The 20,381-nt window shown below is 45.2% G+C and overlaps 1 protein-coding gene across 6 annotated transcripts in view; it reads right to left on the bottom strand.

Annotated features, from left to right (window-relative positions):
- TENM1 (teneurin transmembrane protein 1) overlaps positions 1 to 20,381 on the bottom strand; it is a 1,319,573-nt gene that overhangs the window by 983,870 nt on the left and 315,322 nt on the right. For all 6 annotated transcript variants that reach the window (XM_069747173.1, XM_069747175.1, XM_069747177.1 and 3 more), the window contains one exon: positions 7,176 to 7,462. In XM_069747173.1, coding sequence (XP_069603274.1) covers positions 7,176 to 7,395 — 220 coding nt within the window. In that variant the 5' untranslated portion in view covers positions 7,396 to 7,462. The remainder of the gene's footprint in view (positions 1 to 7,175; positions 7,463 to 20,381) is intronic.

The following is a 20,381-nucleotide window of genomic DNA, read 5'->3' as shown; positions in this document are numbered from 1 at the left end:
AAATGGAAATTATTACTCTATTGATCATCAATCAACATCAGATTGTTATTTCTCAATCATCCCAGTTTGTTACTTGTGATAAACAATTTATTTTAGGAGTTGCCTAGTACATTTCTTATGTTTGAATTATACACTGTACTAGCACATTGAGAGATAAAATATATGATTTAGCCCTCCTATAGAATGGAGGCCGTAGACCACTCTCAAGACTTACTTAATATCTTTAAATAGTATTCCCAAGCCTTCTTAGGATGCCTACTGTAGCTATTATTGATAGTTAAAAAGAATGATTGAATTGTGTCATGTTATGATACCCTGTGCATCATCTTTCTTTCGTTCTAGAAAAGAACATAAAATAGCTTAAAATAAACCTATCACTTGTCACTAAAATTAGCTCCACTTTCTCTATGAGTTTAGAGAACAATGATCGTCTAGGAGATTTTTTTCTTTCCTAAGTGATGTTTAATGAGACTTCATAAATTTGAAAACAGCTATGAAATGGCTCTCATTTTCAGGCTTTTTGCTATGCTATAGATTTGTGGCAATGAAGTACAAATGTCTATAGAATGCAATGAAAAAATAATGTATAGCGGTAGTAGGAAACCTTCCCTTAAAAAATGGCAAATAAGTAAAGGCCATTGAATTTCCTTTGAATAAAACCTCCAGCTATTTTATTTCTCTTTAAAGTATTTCTTCAAAGTGACAAACCCTGAAATAAATCATATCCAGAGCCACTTAAGCTAAATCACAAAGGCTTGAAAGACGTTTGAAAATTGGCTTATTCTGATTCATACTGGTCGTTCTAACTCTGAATTCCAATTTTTCTATTAAATTGTTATTGTAGTCTGCTGCCTGATTTCTGAGATGTGCATTTGCATTGACCATATGCAAAATTCAAAACCTGACACATTATGTTCTATTCTGGATGTAATGTGTCATCCCATTATATTTTATGATACTATTATGCAGGCCTGGAAAAATGTGAACATATGCATATATATTCAGGTGATATCTACAGTATTTGCATATTAAAATACTATATGGGAATACATAGTGGGTTGAAATATGCAAACCATCAATCACCTGTCACTAAAGGAGTGTTAGCAAGATTAAATAATGCATCCTATCAATCCTATATAAAAAAGCATGGAAAAATAATAAACTTTTCAAAAATAATTCAATTACAGAAATGTATCCTTTTTCTATATCGGGTATAGCTATCTTGTCCGATCACTGGTCTTCTTATTTGCTTCTAATTGCATACTTCATCCACAAACAGGTTTCTCCTGCTGTGGCCGAACACCTGCAGATGGTATCTGTAGTATCAGAGGGCGACCACATCCTTCACCTGGGCCCAGGCCGACAACCAAAATCTCATATTAGGCTGTCAAAGTCAGTGCCGAGCAGCCTAGTCACCATTGTAAGCAGCGCATACGGCTATGTGCCAGTCAGAGTATTGATATGATGCAGTCACACAGCTAAGCTCTATGCAGCTGTCTGTATTATGGCCGAGTGCGAAGAGATTACTTCCTTAGTTAGTGTCGTGAGTCGCAGAGCACTGCGCACGCTTGGCCAAAATGTAGGCCATGAGTGGGCATATCACTGTTGCAACCTGAGGCCCAAGAGGTAAGGGGCCCCATTCGTATCTCCAAAATCAGGTAGAATTGTGTATTATGATAAGCTATTGCACTGCAAAAGACCCATATATTGTTATTGTTCAGGGGCCTTCTCCTGTCTGCATCCGCCAATGATATCGACAGCTTCTGCATCCGCCAATGGTGTCGACAGCTGCATAGAATTATGCTGTGTTTCTGTATCATATCAATGGTCCAAATTGTACATAGTTATGCGTGCCACTTACAATAGTGACTTGCCTGCTTGGCCTTGGGATTTGACTGCCTGCTATGAGAACTCCGCTGTCTGCATGGGTCCTTGTGAATGATGTGTGCACTCATTGTCTGCACTCAACTACAGATATCACCAATGCATTCTCAGCCACAAGAGAAGCCTACTCGCAGACAGGCTATGCAAATTACTTGAGCAGTGATCAAGCAACACAGGTAAGAATTGATTTCTGAAATTGAATTCTATATGAAAATTGTATTGTTTTTCCAAGATCCTTTAAACAGGATGCATTTTTTTAATCGTGGTAAAACCCCTTTCATAATGTGACCTTAATCCAATATGCAAAGCTTATGTGTGGATAAGAATTTTCAATACAGCTTTATGCAAAAGTTATAAAATGTATTGAGCTTACATACAAAGTAACAGACAGAACAATGTACTTCTAAGATTTATCATAAGCAATCAAAAAATAAACCAGTCTAATTTTTGTCTAGCAGTGGCAAATTTTTTAGTAAAATCATTTTTATCTGGCAGTGTTACATATTGTAGTAGAATTGAATTTTCCTAGAATGTTACAAAAATCCGCATCCACAACAATGCAGATTATTTTGTAATACACGTCCACGCAGATTCAGCAAAACTGTACCTGTTGAACCGTAAAGGGCAATCAAAATGTTAAAAAATAAAAATCATCTCTAATCCTCACTGTAACCCATCCGGTACACATTGTACACTCCTCAATGTACATATCCGACGATGCCACACATTAAACGCTATAGAACTGAAAATCCAGAAAACAAAGATGGAAGAGGGTTTTTTTTTTACCATTTTACCCACATTTAGAATTTTTTTAATCAATTTTTAGTACATCATATACAGTAGCAAAATGAATTGTGTAAATCAAAACTACAACTCGTCCTGTAAAAAAACAAATCCTCGTACAGTGATGTTAATCCAAAAATAAAATAAAAAGTTTCGCTGTTGGAAGAAAAAAAAGGTAAAGGTAACGTGCAAAAAATGAAAATATTTGTTCAGGTTCTGGAGATTGTTTTTTTTTTTTTCAAATCTAAATTAACCCCCTCTAGTCAGAGCCATTTTTCATTAGTAGTTTATCCATAGGACATGCTGGGCATGTCTGATAGGCTGAGCTTCCACTTCTAGAACCATGTTCTGCAGTCCAAGCTAGAGGATGTCTAGGAAGGATAGCTAAGTATATCTCCTATTTTTGACATTGAGAATAGTCAGAGAGATGCCAACTTATCAGATTTTATGATATATCATGAAATTTATAACTTAGATGCATTTGTTTGGAATATTCCATATTGGAAACCTATTATTAGATTCATGCTGTCTGAACCACATGCAGCATGCATGAAAGCCTGACTGGAATTGCAGGCAGGTATATTTTATGTTAACATGCCTTGATGTTTCAGAGAAAATATTGTTGGAAAAGATGGGTGGAGAATAAAGGGCGATACAGGACTAGCCCAATATATTCCCTGGTTAACTTTTCCCTGCCGCGCTCTAGTTGAGTGACAAGTTTCTCCCATGTGCATACATAGGGGGAGACCTGTCAATCAAATGGAGAGGGGAGGGAGAAGTCAGTGGCAAAATTGCTCAGGCTACTCATCCCAGACACAATGTCCCTTGATGGCTTGTCAAATAAGGTTTTCCCTGGAATGCCACAGCATTTCAAAGTAAAACATATCTGGCTGCAATCACGCAGCGAGGCTCTTGTACTTGCTTACTGTAGTTCTAGCAGCATGAATCTAATGATGGCTTACCTTTAAAATCTTCTTATTTTAACCCCTTAGTGACCACCAATACGTCTTTTTACTGACCTAAAATATTAGACATTAGCATCCCTCAACCGATGCACTATAGCTGACACCTTTCTGCATCAGTCTTGATTGGTGTTGCCACCAACCGTGGCTTTTTAATCCCTTAGATGCTGCTGTCAATAGTGACTACAGCATCTAGATGGTAACAGAGTGTGGGGGCCTCCTCTTCAACCCTATCGACACCATGAGATCATGATTGTATGGTCCTGATATTTGTCATGGCATTTCATGGACAAAAAAATGGCCTTAGAGTCTGCTGGCTATAGTGGCCTACTCAGAAGTTGGCAACATAGATGGTAAAAATAATGTCTTTCCTATCTGTCTTGCCAGTTTGTACTAACTCCTGAAAAGCACCCAAAGGTTTAATAAACTACCTGACAGCAGTTTTGAATACATTGAGAGGTGCTGTGTGTACATTGGTCTCACTTTTTGGGCTTTTACGACATATAGGTCTGCCAAAGTCACTTCAAAACTAAATAGGTCCCTAAAACATTTTTTAAACTTTCCTTGAAAAAATAAAAAACTACTAATACATTTTAAACTTTTAACATCCTAACAAAATAAAGGGGATATTTTACAAATGGTGTTGATGTAAAGCAGACTTCAGGGAAATGTTATTTAATGACTATTTTATGTGGTATGACTATCTGAATTAAAGGGGTAATTATTCAAATTGTTAATTTTTAGAATTTTTTTGTCATATTTCTGATATTTTTCTAAATAAGCCCAGAAAGCTAAAGGGGTAATTATTTAAACTGTTAATTTTTAGAATTTTTTTGTCATATTTCTGATATTTTTCTAAATAAGCCCAGAAAGCATTGACATAAATCTACCAATGTCATAAAGTACAATGCGTCATGAAAGTCACTGAGATATATTAAAGCATCTCAGAGTTTTTACCACATAAAGTGACGTTGATCAGATTAAAAAAATGTGGCCTGGTCACCAAGGGGTTAAGTACCAGTAAAATATTACTGGGATAAATGGATTAGAAAAAAGTAACCATTAAATTTATTTGTTTCAGCTTTACTTCCAGGTTTCACTTAAAGAGGTTCTCCAGCACAGATTACTTCTGAAGGTGCCTGATAGATAGATGTCTTCCAGGAATCATGAATGTTTGGTAATTATTGTGCATGAATCCCAAATTTCCTTTTATGAAATTAGGAACAGCGCATAATTCCTGAACATACATACTTATTGTGCAAGAGTTCATCAGTATTGCAGATTTAAACTTTCAGCAGAGTCATTCAGCAATCAAACATCGGGGGAGATTGTGCCGCAACGTACAGCAACAATTCTGCATCATTGCAACACAACATGGAGCTTTACAGTGAAGAAGTGGCACAAAGAAAACTGAGGGTCAAACAATGCAGTCTGGAGAAAATGCTCACATTAACAAGCTCCAACAATTCGTACAACTACATCTGCTTTCTCTCAAGCAAATCTGCACCTGTTGCTACTACTCCAACAAACAGCACCGCTCAGCTTAAAGAATTTGATAATTATAGATTTCAAAGAATCAAGTTTGGTTTAAGGCATGTAATCTTATTTATTTACACTGGTAGAGTCTTATTCACTTGTACATTTTGTAGACAAAAAAGCTCTTAGGCTATGTTTAACCTGGCATTAGGTCACTTATCAGCAGGGTCCATTTCATTCTGACAAGCAGAACACTATAACTTGTTGCAATACTTTCAGAAAACATCATCAAAATTTGTTAGAATTTATTAAAGTTTATATAAAAAAAAATATGCCAGTCTATGAATGTACCTAATACACTAAATAGTTTATTCATCTATTCTTACATTTCTGCAGAAAGGAATGTTGTGTCATGGAGTACGAATATACTAATGCAACAGTAAAACCTTTGATGATCTGGTTTTCTAATATAAATTTGTGAAACTGTCAATTATAAGGCAATGCTGCAGAAAATTGAATTCTAAAACTATAATTAAAGCATTAAAATTATAGAGCACACAAAGTGTATATGAAAGTTAAAATCTGGAAATGTATTGCTAATTCATTTTTCGCTTTACATGTTTTGTCGTTAAAAGTATGTATAGAAGGTGCTTGTCATCCACTCACAGCCATTGAGAAAATTTGTGACTATATTCCAAGTACAGTAATTTGAAAAAAAAAACAGAATATAGCCTACCAACATTGTAATTTTCCTTTTGGGATAATTTAATAGTTTTAGAACATATTAAAGAAACATTCTGCACAAAACTGATTCATTGTGTTATGTTTAGTAAGCAGTACATTATCGAGAGTTTCAAAGAACATCAAATTAAGGAGCCATGAACTGTCCCTTTATGGAGTGCCCCTTTGGGCTATTTTATGCCAATGCTGTAGAAACAGAGATGGACTGCACATCCAAAAATCTTATGTTGATCTAATGCCGCTAGGCAAAATTTTACAAAACTGAACATAAAGTTCTTAGTTTTGCATTCTGATCAAAAGCCCACTACCATGTCATGGCAAACCTTTCAGTGGGTTCCTAACTTTTTTAGCCTTAATGGTACTGCTCTGTGTACCAAACACAGTTGCTGCTGTAGTTTTGTGCTTGTGCGGCAGTGTGGCCTGGAGTCATGGGTACTCATTCTTGCAGCACGTTTGCAGTGAGGCACTAGGTCATTCACCCTGCTAGTGCATTGTCGCCGTGGGGGTGGTTGGTGCACCGCTTTGCACCTTTATGGCTAAAAATATTAGGGACCCACTGAGATGTTCACGGTGATGTGGTAGTGGGCGTCACAAAGTCTGATCAGAATGTTAAAGGGAATCTGTCACATACTTTTTTGTATATAAGCTGTGGCCACTGCCAATAGGTTCTTATCTGCAGCATTATGTATTGCTGTAGATAAGCCTATGATGTAACCTGAAAGATAAGAGAAACAAGTTAGATTTTACCCCCTGGGGGGTGGTCCGGTGTGGTGCGGTCCGGTCCGATGGGCATCGCGGTCCGGGTCTGGCGCCTCCCATCTTCATGCGATGAGGTCCTCTTCCTTTCCACTGTTGTGGCTCCTGTGCAGGCATACTTTATCTTCCCCTGCTGTACTTTGCTCTGCCCTGAACAGGGAAGATAAAGTATGCCTGTGCAGGAGCCACGACAGAAGAAAGGAAGAGGATGTCATTGCATGAAGATGGGAGGTGCCGGACCCGGACTGCGACACCCATCGGACCGGATTGCACCAGACCTCCACCCCAGGTGAGTATAATCTATCTTGCTTTTCTTATCTTTCAGGTTACATCGGGAGCTTATCTACAGCATCACAGAATACTGTAGATAAGCCCCTGATGGCAGTGGCCGAAGCTTATATATGAAAAAGTAGGTGACAGATTCCTTTTAAACTAAGAACCTCATGTTCAGCTGTGTAAATTTTGGCCTAGCAGAATTAGATCAACTTATGTCTTTTTCTACAGAATTGGCTTATTTTATTTTATAATACACAGTATATTGAAATATTACCAGTATATCTTAAATAGTACTACCTTGGCTGGGATCCTCCACTGCTTTCCTTTTCCTGCTGCTATGGCTGTTGTAGTTTAATCTTATTTCCTGTGTGCATTCTTGAAGGGTTTCTCTTGAGTTGTATGATTGTCTAGGTTTTCGCTCGTCTTCACTTTCTTCTGAAGAACTGGTGTAAGCAAGATCCATTTCATGCTTAATTTTTGATAATGGTTGGTAAGGCTTGCTGTCCATCTGCTCCATATTTCATTAAAATGATTATTTCACAGTCATGGAGCACAGTGTGCAATATAATACAGGAGAACAGTATCTGCAATAACAAAAATCAAAATATAAACAATAAATAAAAAGATTTAAAAAAGTGTAAATATGTTGTATGTATATGTGCATTTTATATAGATCTGTTCACAGTACTCAACATTGTAGTTGCAACACCAACAAGGAAAAATAGAATTATGACAATCACAATATTGATAGCTATATTAAAGGCATACAGAAGATGAAAAAAATTGAAACTTTTTTTTAAACATCTTAATCTACTCAGCATTGAGTATGAGTGCCACTTGCAGAAATACACGTGCTTACATGCCTTGGCTCCAATCAATAATGTTTTCCATTGTTGTCAAAGCAATGTTTTGCCACACTGACTGCACTTGGGAGCATAATTATTCCTCAAGATTTGCTGCTAGCAACTTCCTTTGCAGTTGCCAACTAATGACATCCAAGATGTGCTCAATGGGAAACAAATCCTGAGGTGCTTCAGGCCATGGTAACAATTAAAAATAATATAGGATGCTCACAGTAGCATGAGCAACATGTGGCCAGGCATTCTTTTGTTTAACATTGATTCTTGAGACACTTTGGAGAATATAACACTGAGCTGTTACTGTAGCTGGAAAGAAGACTAAAGAAGTCCAGCTACTGTAAATTAGGCCACCCCACATCATAGTCACAGGTGTAGGGTTGTTATAATGTTGCCACATGAAAGCCTCTTCTTGGTGTTGCCCACGTAGTCTCCAGATGGAATGGATGTCTATTTGTGATGAGCGAGCATGCTCAGATAAGGTGTTGAGCGAGCATGCTAGGATAAGTTGTTGAGCGAGCATGCTCAGATAAGGTGTTGAGCGAGCATGCTAGGATAAGTTGTTGAGTGAGCATGCTCAGATAAGGTGTTGAGCGAGCATGCTCAGATAAGGTATTGTCCGAGCATGCCTGAGTGTTATCTGAGTATTGTGGGTGTTCGAGTAATGTGTTTGAGTCCCGGTAGCTGCATGATTTGCAGATATTAGGCAGCAGCAACACATCTGGTATTGCCTGTTTGTTAGGCAATCCTCGCACGTGTTGCGACTGTATGTCAGCCGCAAATCATGCAGTCGCGGGCACTCAAACAAAATACTTGAGTACGTTTATTCTATGTTATGTGGCAAAACTTGATAGAGAGTCGATATTGACTTTTAGGATTGATACTTCCTATAGGTGGCACTAGAGTTCTAGTCCTCTTCCTCTCTGGAAAGACAATTAGGAATTACATGAAAATGTCATCAGTGACACTGTGCTTCAGAAGAAGTATAAAGCTTGCTTCAGATGCCCATCAAATGTATTAATTAGGGTACAGATAGACAGAATATATAACATTTATGGATTCTAAATCTTTCTAGTGCCAAAAGTGCAATTGTTTCTACCTTACATATATTCTAATTAGGATTGTGGACGTCTGCATTACATTCTTTGAATCATTATGGCTACCACTAGTTCCTATAATGTGTCATATTCCACACTATCTACTATATAATTGTCTAAAGGTCACTTCCGTCTGTCTGTCTTTCTGTCTGTCTGTCACGGATATTCATTGGTCGCGGCCTCTGTCTGTCATGGAAATCCAAGTCGCTGATTGGTCGTGCCAAAACGCCCATGACCATTGCCATGACCAATCAGCAACGGCCATAGTCTGGCAGCGAAATGGCCGCTGCTTTACTGCCCTGCAGTCAGCGCTGAGCGCTCACACAAGGTTAATGCCAGAGTTAATGGACCACGGTGTAATGCACTCTGTTAACCCAGCTATTAACCCTGTGTGACCAACTTTTTACTATTGATGCTGCGTATGCAGCATCAATAGTAAAACGATCTAATGTTACAAATAATAATAATAATAAAAAAGGTTATTCTCACCGTCTGACGTCGCCTGCTGTCCTCGGCAGTGCAAGCGGCAGGTTCCGGTGCCAAGGATGCTCTGCGAGAAGAACCTGCCATGACGTCCCGGTCATGTGACCGCGACGTCATCACAGGTCCTGCGCTCATACCAACCCTGGGACTGGAAGCTGCCACGTGCACCGCACACAGGCGCCAAGACTTCAAGGGGTCTTCGGAAGGTGAGTATATGTTTATTTTTTATTTTAAGTCTTTTTTAACCACGCATATAGTGCCCACATTGCTATATACTACGTGGCCTGTGTTACATACTGTGTGGGCTCTGTTATATACTACATATCTGTGCTATATACGATGTACAGCAGCTGGGCAATATACAACGTGACTGTCCAATATACTACGTGGCTGTGCAATATACTACGTGCTCTGTGCTCTATACTATGTAGCTGTGCCATATACTATGTGGCTGTGTCGGTTCTGTTATATACTACATCGACTGTGCAATATACTATGTGGCTATGTTATATACTACGTGGCTCTGCTATATACTCTGTGGCTGACCAATACACTACGTGCCTGTGCAATACACTATGTAGCTGTGCAATACACTACGTGGCTATGTTATATACTACGTGGCTGTGTTATATACTACATACCTCTGCTATATACTATGCATGCAGTGTTACATACTACGTAGCTCTGTTATATACTACGTTGGTTGTGTTATATACTACGTCACTGTGCAATATAGTACGTAGCCTGTGCTATATATTACCTACATATTCTAGAATACCCGATACGTTAGAATCGGGCCACCATCTAGTATTCCATAAATGTCTAATGAATCGGGATTCCACCTCTAGGACCTTTACGTATAAAAAGGAGTCTAAATTACTGAATTAATGCACATATCAGAAGAAAACTTTTACCAGTATGTCAAATGGTGAGGTGGCCACATTCAGATAAGTTAGGGAAAGTTTCTGCAACTTTTATGGAGTTAGAAAGCATAATACATCTCCTCATTGAAATTAACACCATAAGTTTACAATTTTAATCAGCCAGCAAGGGTCAGTAGACTCCATGCTTCTGATAGGTTGGTCTCTCAATGAGGCCCTTATGGCAAATTTGGTGACTCTGCTAGAATGTTTTATATGAGAATTAACCCTTAAGAAAACCTAACAAAAGTGACTGAATAATCGGGTATCGGCCGATATTTGCGGTATCGGAATTCCGATACCAAATTCCGATACTTCCCGCGTATCGGATACCGGAATCGGAAGTTCCCAGAATTCAAACTGAACGCAGCAGCCAATGAGGAATGATTGGAAGTGTGGGCACATCCTGTTTAGCATGGTGGGCATGTAAGTACTGGCAAGGCTGTGATTGGCTGCTGAAATGTCACTCTGCACTATAAAAAACGCTGCCGCCATTTTGCGCTCACTCTGCTGTGATTTCAGTTAGGGACAGGACGCTGTGTTCTAACTGAGGGCCAGTTGAAATAGCTAATTGCTTTATTTTCCTTTCCAAAGGCTAATTTAGCAAAACGCTGTGTGTTCTTCACTGTTCACCTTGCTCTTGCCTTGCAGCGCTGTTTTAATAGCATTCTGCAAGGTCTCTGTGTGTGTGTGTGTGCAGCTCACTCTGTAGTCTGTGTGCAGCCATATACCCGGTTGTATTCAGCTCAGGGGGGGTTCACACTGCCTCACACAGTTGTCCTTTTTTGCTCATAGTGCAGCCTGCTGCACATTTTTTCTCAAATTTCCTATTAGTGTTTTTCCACCCATCTCCAGCTAAATTGTGGAAAAACACTACATAGGATAACCTAGAGGGGAGTTTTTGGGCCTTGCAGCGCCGTTTACGGCTGTCTGCACGGTCTCCGTGTGAGCCCAGCTCGCCCTGTAGTCTGTGTGCAGCCATAGGCGGTTGGATTCAGCTCAGAGTTCATTACTGCCTCATACCTTGAGAAAAATTTTCCTTTTTTTCAAATAGTGCAGCCTGTTTAAAATTCAAAAAAAAAAATTCCTATTAGTGTTTTTACACCCGTCTCCAGCTAAATTGTGGAAAAACACTACATAGGATAACCTAGAGGGTGTTTATTGGGCCTTGCAGCGCCGTTTACGGCTGTCTGCACGGTCTCTGTGTGAGCGCAGCTCGCCCTGTAGTCTGTGTGCAGCCATAGCCAGTTGGATTCAGCTCAGGGTGCGTTACTGCCTCATACCTTGAAAAAAAAATTCCTTTTTTTCAAATAGTGCAGCCTGTTTAAAATTTTAAAAAAAAATTCCCTATTAGTGTTTTTCCACCCGTCTCCAGCTAAATAGTGGAAAAACACTAAATAGGATAACCTAGAGGAGGTTTTTTGGGCCTTGCAGCGCCGTTTACGGCTGTCTGCACGGTCTCCGTGTGATTTAAACTAGCTCTGTAGCCCGATCTGCAAAAAAAAAAAAAAGTAAAGTTCACCAAACACAACTGAACACTTGTGTAGGCCACATTTGAAAAATAATAAAGTTTAGTCCACACTTTACAACATTAGTGTTTCTTACACCTGTTAGGAGGAGCATTTCAGGAATAAGCACACTAAGGCCTTAGTACTTTTCTGCTTATCTTTATCTGTCAACCAAGATGAAGAGGGCAGGGAGTAAGGCACGTGGGCGTGGGCGCGGAGCAGGGAGAGGAGCAAGGAGAGGACGTGGTAATTCTGTGCCTGCTGCGGGCGCCGGTGACTCGTCGTCACTCAGTTTCAGCAGGGAACAGTCCTTCATGCGCAGCTTTGTCGGAGAGCGCCGTGCACCGCTGCTGCGTGAAGACCAAATTGAAGCCGTTGTCGGGTGGATGGCAGCTAACGCCTCGGCGTCGACTTCAGTTAGTGCCACATCCTCTCAGGCACAGACCACTGGAGAGCAGCCATCTGTCTCTTCACCACCTGCCAAATTGGCCAGGCAGTCAGAGAGCCCAGGACAGGAGCCGTCTCTACTTCTGTTCTCTGAATCTCTTGGCTTGGAAACAGGGGGCCAGCCAAGCAGCATTGGAGAAATGGAAGAAGAGGCAGTGTGCAGTGATGCCCAACAGCTTTGTCTCTCTGACTCTGAAGAGGCGGGTGGGCCAGTGCCTCTGGTGACCACAGCGCAGTACGCATCTGATGATGAAACTCAGGTGCCGCTTTCTGGTGCGTACTGTGCTGCCGAGACTACCCAGAAGGAGCAGTTGGTGGCAGAGGGTAGTGGAGATGATGAGGTCGTTGACCCATCGTGGCGTGAGGAACAGGAAGGTGGTGGGAGCAGCTCTGAGGAAGAGATTCCCCTTACGGGCCAAAGAGGGAGAGGGAGGGGGAAGACTGCGGAGCCTGTAGCCTCCACTTTGGCACCCGTTAGGAGCCTGTCTCTTTCCAAAGCCAAAAAGGGCGCTCCCAAGACTTGCAGTGCCTGGTCCTTTTTTGACACAGTTGCAGATGACATTTGTTTTGTCAAATGCAAGCTGTGTCATCAGAAAGTAAAAAGAGGGAAAAATGTCAGCAACCTCAATACCACAAATATGTGGAAACATGTGCGGACCAGGCACGCGGTAGAGTTACAGAAACAGACTGAAGATGTAGGCCAACCAACAGCGGCAGCTACCACCTCTACAGCTCGTGTTGCCTCTTCCTCCAGCTCACGCACAGCTGGTTTGGCTTCCTCCCAGGATCGCCATGGAAGAACCTCTGGCACTGTTGTCCAGAGACCTTGTGTAATTCCACCCACAGCACCATGTTCCCAGTCATCCTCACACTCCCAGTCTACTCTACAGCCATCGGTAGTACAGGCATGGGAGAAAAGTCGGGCATTCTCGGCCAACCACCCCCGAGCACAGGCTCTGAATGCAGGCATTGCCAAACTGTTGTCCCTGGAAATGCTCTCGTTCAGGCTGGTGGAGATTGACAGCTTCCGTGACTTGATGGCATTGGCAGTCCCACAGTACAAGGTGCCCAGCCGCTTTTACTTCAGCAGGCAAGCTGTCCCTGCCCTGCACAGGCATGTTGAGGGAAGCATAAAACATGCGCTACTGAACGCCGTCAGTAGCAAGGACCACCTCACCACCGATGCGTGGACCGGTCAGCATGGACAGGGGCGATACGTTTCCCTCACTGCCCATTGGGTTAATGTTGTTGAGCCAGGTACAGATCGTGCGAGTGGCGCAGGACGTGTCCTGCCCACTCCAAGGATTGCAGGAATCCAGTCTGTACGCATTGACTCCTCCTCTTACACAAGTTCCTCAGAATCAACTCTGCAGGAGCCGTCACAGTCCACCTCCACATGGACCCGTGAACGTTTACCTATGACCGACATGAGCACAGCCGTGGCCAAACGTCAGGAGGCCGTCTTGAAACTTGTTTCATTGGGGAATCGAAGCCACACAGCGCAGGAGCTCTGGAATGCCATCAAGCAGGAGAGCGATGTGTGGTTACTGCCAGCGAATCTCCAGCCAGGCATGGTAGTGTGTGACAATGGCCGAAATCTGGTGGCAGCTTTGGCCCTTGGCAACCTCACTCACATCCCATGTCTGGCACATGTGCTCAATTTGGTTGTGCAGAGTTTTCTGAGGGACTATCCGGATCTTGATGCCCTGCTGCACAAGGTCCACCTAGAGTGTGCTCACTTGCGGCGTTCCAGCTTGGCCAGATCCCGCATTGCTGCTCTGCAGCGCCGATTCCGCCTTCCGGAACACCGCATCATATGTGACCTACCTACCCGGTGGAATTCCACGTTACATATGTTGGAGAGGTTGTGTGAGCAGCAGCAAGCAGTTATGGAGTACCAGCTGCATCAGGCGCAAAGAAGTCGCAGTCAGCGCCGATCAGACTTCACAACCACAGAGTGGGCCACTATGAAGGACGTCTGCCAGGTTTTGCGTCCTTTTGATTATTCCACGCGGATGGCAAGTGCAGATGATGCACTAGTCAGCATGACTGTCCCCATTATCTGCCTGCTTCAGCAAACTTTGCAAGGGTTAAGGGATGATGTTGTGGAAGAGGTGGAGGATGAGGAGTCACCTTTTCCATCAGCTTCTGGAGAGTCAGCGCCACGTGTTTCCTCACAAAGGGGTACGCAGGGGCCAATTTGTGAGGAGGATGAGGAGGAGTCAATGGAGGAGGAAGAGCTCCATCCAGAGGAGGGAGCGACACAATTGTCCAGTGGTCAGTGTGTACAGCGAGGGTGGGGTGATGACGAGCGGGCAGAGATCATGTCTCAAGCAGGGGACAGCGTTTATGGGCCAGTTGGCAGTCTGCAGCACATGGTGGATTTCATGCTGCAGTGCCTGAGAAACGACCGCCGCATCGACCACATTCTCAACATGCCTGATTATTGGGTGTTCACCCTCCTCGATCCTCGCTACCGGGACAACGTCCAAAACCTCATCCCAGCGTTGACCCTGGAGCGTAAATTGCGGGAGTACCACGACACACTGGTGAATTCCATCATCTTCTCCTGTCCAACTGAGAGGAGTGCTGCTAGTGCTTTACAAAGCAGCTCAGTGCGTCGAGGCAGTGGGGGAGGCTCTGCCCAAAGAGGGAGCAGAAGCAGTGCCTCTGCCCAAGGCAAGCCCAGTATGGCACAACTCTGGCACACTTTTGTGTGCCCGCCCCAAATGTCTACACCATCACCGGCGGCTCCAGTCAGCAGGAGGCAACGGTTCCGTCAGATGGTGACAGACTACATGGCTTGCCCTCTTACTGTACTCCCAGACGGCTCTTCCCCGTTCAAGTTTTGGGTCTCTAAGCTGGATACATGGCCAGAGCTAAGCCAGTATGCATTGGAGGTGCTGGCTTGCCCTGCGGCTAGTGTCTTATCGGAACGTGTCTTTAGTGCCGCAGGTGATGTACTAACATACCGTCACATGCGACTGTCCTCCGATAACGTTGACCGGCTTACTTTCCTGAAAATGAACCAGGCCTGGATCTCGCAGGAATTTGCCACTCCTCTGCCTAAGTAAGTGGGTGTCATCCAGGTCTCCTGCTGTGTTCATCTTTCTACCACCTGAACTGCTATTCCTGGGCTCCAACACCGCCAGTTGCGGCTCAGAAGTGCAGGCTGCACAGTAAAAACATACGACCCAGTGTTATTGGGTTTCAGTAACGTCAGCTGATCCCCAGCTGTGTAGCCGGCAATGTGTCCTGCGACCGCCACGCTGGCACAACAACCTAAATGTAAGGGAACCTGTCCCCCCCCCCCCGTCGTTTGTTACTGAAAGAACCATCTTGTGCAGCAGTAATGCTGCACAAGGAAAAGGTAGCTCTTTTGGTTTAGCTCCTTGCACACGCAGAACTTAACACTTATAAAATGTGTTCACTGATACCGTTATACCGTCCCGGAGCTGGGACTTTCCTTCGTAATGTGACGCAGCACAGCCGTCATTCCTACCCCCTTGGTGCCATACGCTGCCTCCTCAGCATTGTTTTAAGCTGTCACGGAGCCTGCGCTGTTCTGTTATCCCTTGGGCATGCCCTATTTGCGCTGCCTGTCTTCTGACATAATTTCGTGTCAGGCTGGCTGCGCCTGTGCGGCTGCGCTGCCCGAGATCCCGCCTCGCAGTGTCTTCTGATTGAGTCACACTGCGGGCCTGGGATCCATGGGCATGCGCAGTGCATATCTTCCCCTCGGTCTCTCGCTCATTTCCCTCCGCCTTCTTTAGACTGTGCGCCGTCAGCTGATCCCTAATAGCATGCCACGGCCGTGACACCGCACAGTCTGAAGAAGAGGGAAGGAGGGGAGTGAGAGTCGAGTATATGCACTGCGCATGCCCATGGATCCAAGGCCCGCAGTGGGATTACGTTAGACGAGACTGCGAGGTGGGATCTGGAGCAGCGTGGACGCACAGGCACTGACAGCCTGACACCAAATTATGTCAGAAGACAGGCAGCGCTAATTGGGCATGGCCAAGGGCTAACAGAACAGCGCAGGCTCCGTGACAGCTTAAAACAACGCTGAGGAGGCAGCGCACGGCACCAAGGGGATAGGAATGACAGCTGTGCTGTGTCCCATTACGAAGGAAATTCGCACCTCCGGGACGGTTGAACGGTATAAGGGGACACATTTTTAGTGTTTACTTCAGTGTTTGCAAGGAGCATAATTAAAAGAGCAACCTTTTCCTTTTGCATCCTTAGTGCTGCACAAGATGGCTCTTTCAGCTACAAACGTCTTGGGGGGGGTTAAAGGTTCCCTTTCAACTTGCTCCAATCAGGCTTCGGCCTACACTCTGTTCCTCTGCTCCTCCTGCTGACCCTGGGCTCTAACACCGCCAGTTGGTGCCTGGAAGTGCTGTGTGCACAGTTAACAGTCGCTCCTCTGTTATTGGGGTTCAGTAACGTCAGCTGATCCCCAGCTGTGTGTGCGGCAATACCTCCAATCTGCTCCTCCTGCTGTCCCTGGGCTCTAACACCGCCAGTTGGTGCCTGGAAGTGCTGTGTGCACAGTTAACAGTCGCTCCTCTGTTATTGGGGTTCAGTAACGTCAGCTGATCCCCAGCTGTGTATCCGGCAACGTGTCATGCGACCGCCACGCTGGCACAACTAAAATGTAAGGGGACCTGTCCCCCCCCCCCCTAGGCGTTTGTTACTGAAAGAGCCACCATGTGCAGCACTAATACTGCACAAGAGAAAGGTCGCTCTTGAAATTATGCTCCTTGCAAATGCTGAACTACACACTCATGTAATGTGTCCCCTCACACCGTCCAACCGTCCCCGAGGTGGGACTTTCCTTTGTAATGTGACGCAGCACAGCCGTCATTGCTACCCCCTTGCCACCGTGCACTGGCTCCTTAGCGTTGTTTGATTCCGTCATGGACCCTGCGCTGTTATGTTATCCCTTGGCCATGCACAGTTTGCGCTGCCCGTCCTCTGACATCATTTGTTGTCGTCCTGGCTGCGCCTGTGCGTCCACGCTGCCCGAAATCCCACCTCGCAGTGTCGTCTAATGTGATCCCACAGTGGGCCTGGTATCCATGGCCATGCGCAGTGCATATACTAGCCTCTCACTCCCCTTCTTCACGCTTCTTCAGACTAGGCGGCGTCAGCTGATCCCTAATAGCATGCCACGGCCGTGACGCTGCACAGTCTGAAGAAGCAGGAAAGAGGTGAGTGAGAGGCGATGATATGCAATGCGCATGCCCATGGATCCCTGGCCCGCAGTGGGACTACATTAGATGACACTGCAATGTTGGATCTCGGGCAGCTTGGACGCACAGGCACTGCCAGCCTGACACCTACATGATGTCAGAAGACGGGCACCGCTAACTGTGCATGGCCAAGGGATAACATTACAGCGCGGGCTCCGTGACAGAACCAAACAACGTTGCGGAGGTGGCGCACGGCACCAAGGGGGTTGGAATGACGGCTTTGCTGTGTCACATTACAAAGGATAGTCCCACTTCCAGGACGGTTTGACAGTGTGAGGGGACACATTATATGAGTGTGTACTTCAGCGTTTGCAAGGAGCATAATTTTCAGAGCCACCATTTGCCATGTGCAGTATTACTGCTGTACAAGATGGCTCTTTCAGCAACAAATGCCTGGGGGGGGGGTTAAAGGTTCCCTTTCAACTTGCTCCACTGCAGGCTTCGGCCTACACTTTGCTCCTCTTTGATTCCCTGGGATTCAACACTGTCAGTTGCCACCTGGAAGTGTTGTCTACACAGAAAAAACACTAGCTGATGTGTCAATGGGGTTCAGCACCGCCAGCTGTTCCCCTGCTGTGTAGTCGGCAACGTGTCCAGCACAAGCCACGCTGGCACAACAGAACAAAAGCTGCCACCAGTGCAGGCTTCGGCCTACACTCTGCTCCTCTCCTCCTCCTGCTGACCCTGGGCTTAAACACCGCTAGTTTTTGCCCGGAAGTGCTAGCTGCACAGAGAAAAACACCAGCCAATGTGTTAGTGGGGTTCAGCAACGCCAGCTGTTCCCCTGCTGTGTAGCCGGCAACGTGACCTGCAAACGCCACGCAGGCACATGAACTGAAATTAAAGGGAACCTGGCCCCACCTCCCCAGGTGTTTCTATGTATAACAGCCACCTAGTACAGCAGTACTGCTGCATTTGTACAAGGTGGCTGATTTTTTATCCTTGCCCACGTAGAATTAAACACGTAAAATATGTGTCTCATTACAGACCATTACAATGTCCCTGAGGTGTGACTTTCCTTTTTAATGACACGCACCACCCCCCTTGGTAGCGCTGCCCGTCTTCTGACATCATTGGTTGGCTGCCTGTGCCTGTGCGTCCGCCCTGCTCGACACAACCCCCCTCGTTTCATATATTTTGGCTGCGAGGGTGTGATTGATGGTCATGTGCAGTGCATATGTTCGCATGTCTTAACTCATTTCCTTCCGCCTTCTTCAGACTGTGTGGCCTCCTGGCCGTGGTAGGCGATAAGGGATCAGCTGAGGCCGCCCAGTCTGAAGCAGGTGTAAGGACATGTGTGAGCGGCAAACATATTTACTGCACAAGGCCACGAATCCCAGCCACGCAGTGTGATTTTTTGAAAACACACTGCGGGCCTGGGATTCATATCCATTGCTAACCGCAACGGCCAACATGAAATGAGGTGAGAAGATAGGCAGCGCTCACAGCGCATGGCCAAGGGATCACAATAGCGCAGACTCCTGTACAGCTAATAACAACGCTCAGGATTCTGCGCCCAGCACCTAGGTGTAAATTTTGACACCTGTGCTGTGTCTCCTTAAAAAGACAAGTCACGCCTCCACTACTGTTAGACAGTATAATGGGCTAAATAGTGTACGTGTTTTATTCAGCGTGTGCAAGGAGCAAACTAAATAGAGCAACCTTTTACTTGTGCAGCATTAATGCTGCACAAGGTGTGGCTCTTGCACCTTGCAACACCTGAGGGGGGGTTACAGGTTACCTTTGAAATTGGTTCAACTAGGCCTTGGCCTACACTCTGCTCCTCTCCTCCTCCTGCTGACCCTGGGCTCTAACACCGCTAGTTTTTGCCCGGAAATGCGAGCTTCACAGAGAAAAACAACAGCCAATGTGTCAGTGGGGTTCAGCACCGCCAGCTGTTCCCCTGCTGTGTAGCCGGCATCGTGTCCAGCACAAGGCACGCTGGCACAACCGACCAAAAGCTGCCACCAGTGCAGGCTTCGGCCTACACTCTGCTCCTCTCCTCCTCCTGCTGACCCTGGGCTATAACACCGCCAGTTGTAGCCTGGAAGTGCTAGGTGCACAGAGAAAAACACCCGCCAATGTGTTAGTGGGGTTGAGCACCGCCAGCTGTTCCCCTGCTGTGTAGCCGGCATCGTGTCCAGCACAAGCCACGCTGGCACAACCGACCAAAAGCTGCCACCAGTGCAGGCTTCGGCCTACACTTTGCTCCTCTCCTCCTCCTGCTGACCCTGGGCTCTAACACCGCCAGTTTTTGCCCGGACATGCGAGCTGCACAGAGAAAAACGCCAGTCAATGTGTCAGTGGGGTTCAGCAACGCCAGCTGTTCCCCTGCTGTGTAGCTGGCAACGTGTCCTGCAAATGCCACGCAGGCACATGAACTGAAATTGAAGGGAGCTTGCCCCCCACCCCCAGGTGTTTCTATGTATAACAGCCACCTTGTACAGCAGTACTGCTGCATTTGTACAAGGTGGCTGACTTTTTCTCCTTGCCCACGTGGAACTCAACACGTACAAAATGTGTCTCATTAGAGACCATTACAATGTCCCTGAGGTGTGACTTTCCTTTTTAATGACACGCAGCACCCCCATTGTTAGCGCTGCCCGTCTTCAGACATCATTGGTTGGCTGGCTGTGCCTGTGCGTCCGCCCTGCCCGACACAATGCCCCTCATTGTCTCATATATTTTGACTGCGAGGGTGTGATTGATGGGCACGAGCAGTGCATATGTTCGCCTGTCTTCACTCCCCTCCTTCCGCCTTCTTCAGACTGTGCGGCCTCATGGCCGTGGCAGGCAATAAGGGATCAGCTGAGGTCACCCAATCTGAAGCAGGTGTAAGGACATGTGTGAGCGGCGAACATATTTACTGCACAAGGCCACGAATCCCAGCACCGCAGTGTGACTTTATGGAAAGGCACTGTGGGTCTTGGATTTAT

The sequence above is a fragment of the Ranitomeya imitator genome, chromosome 2 (genome assembly GCF_032444005.1).
Source record: "Ranitomeya imitator isolate aRanImi1 chromosome 2, aRanImi1.pri, whole genome shotgun sequence".
NCBI classification, from domain to species: domain Eukaryota; kingdom Metazoa; phylum Chordata; class Amphibia; order Anura; family Dendrobatidae; genus Ranitomeya; species Ranitomeya imitator.
Note: the sequence above shows the minus strand (reverse complement) of the source record. Positions and strands in the feature narration are given on the sequence as shown.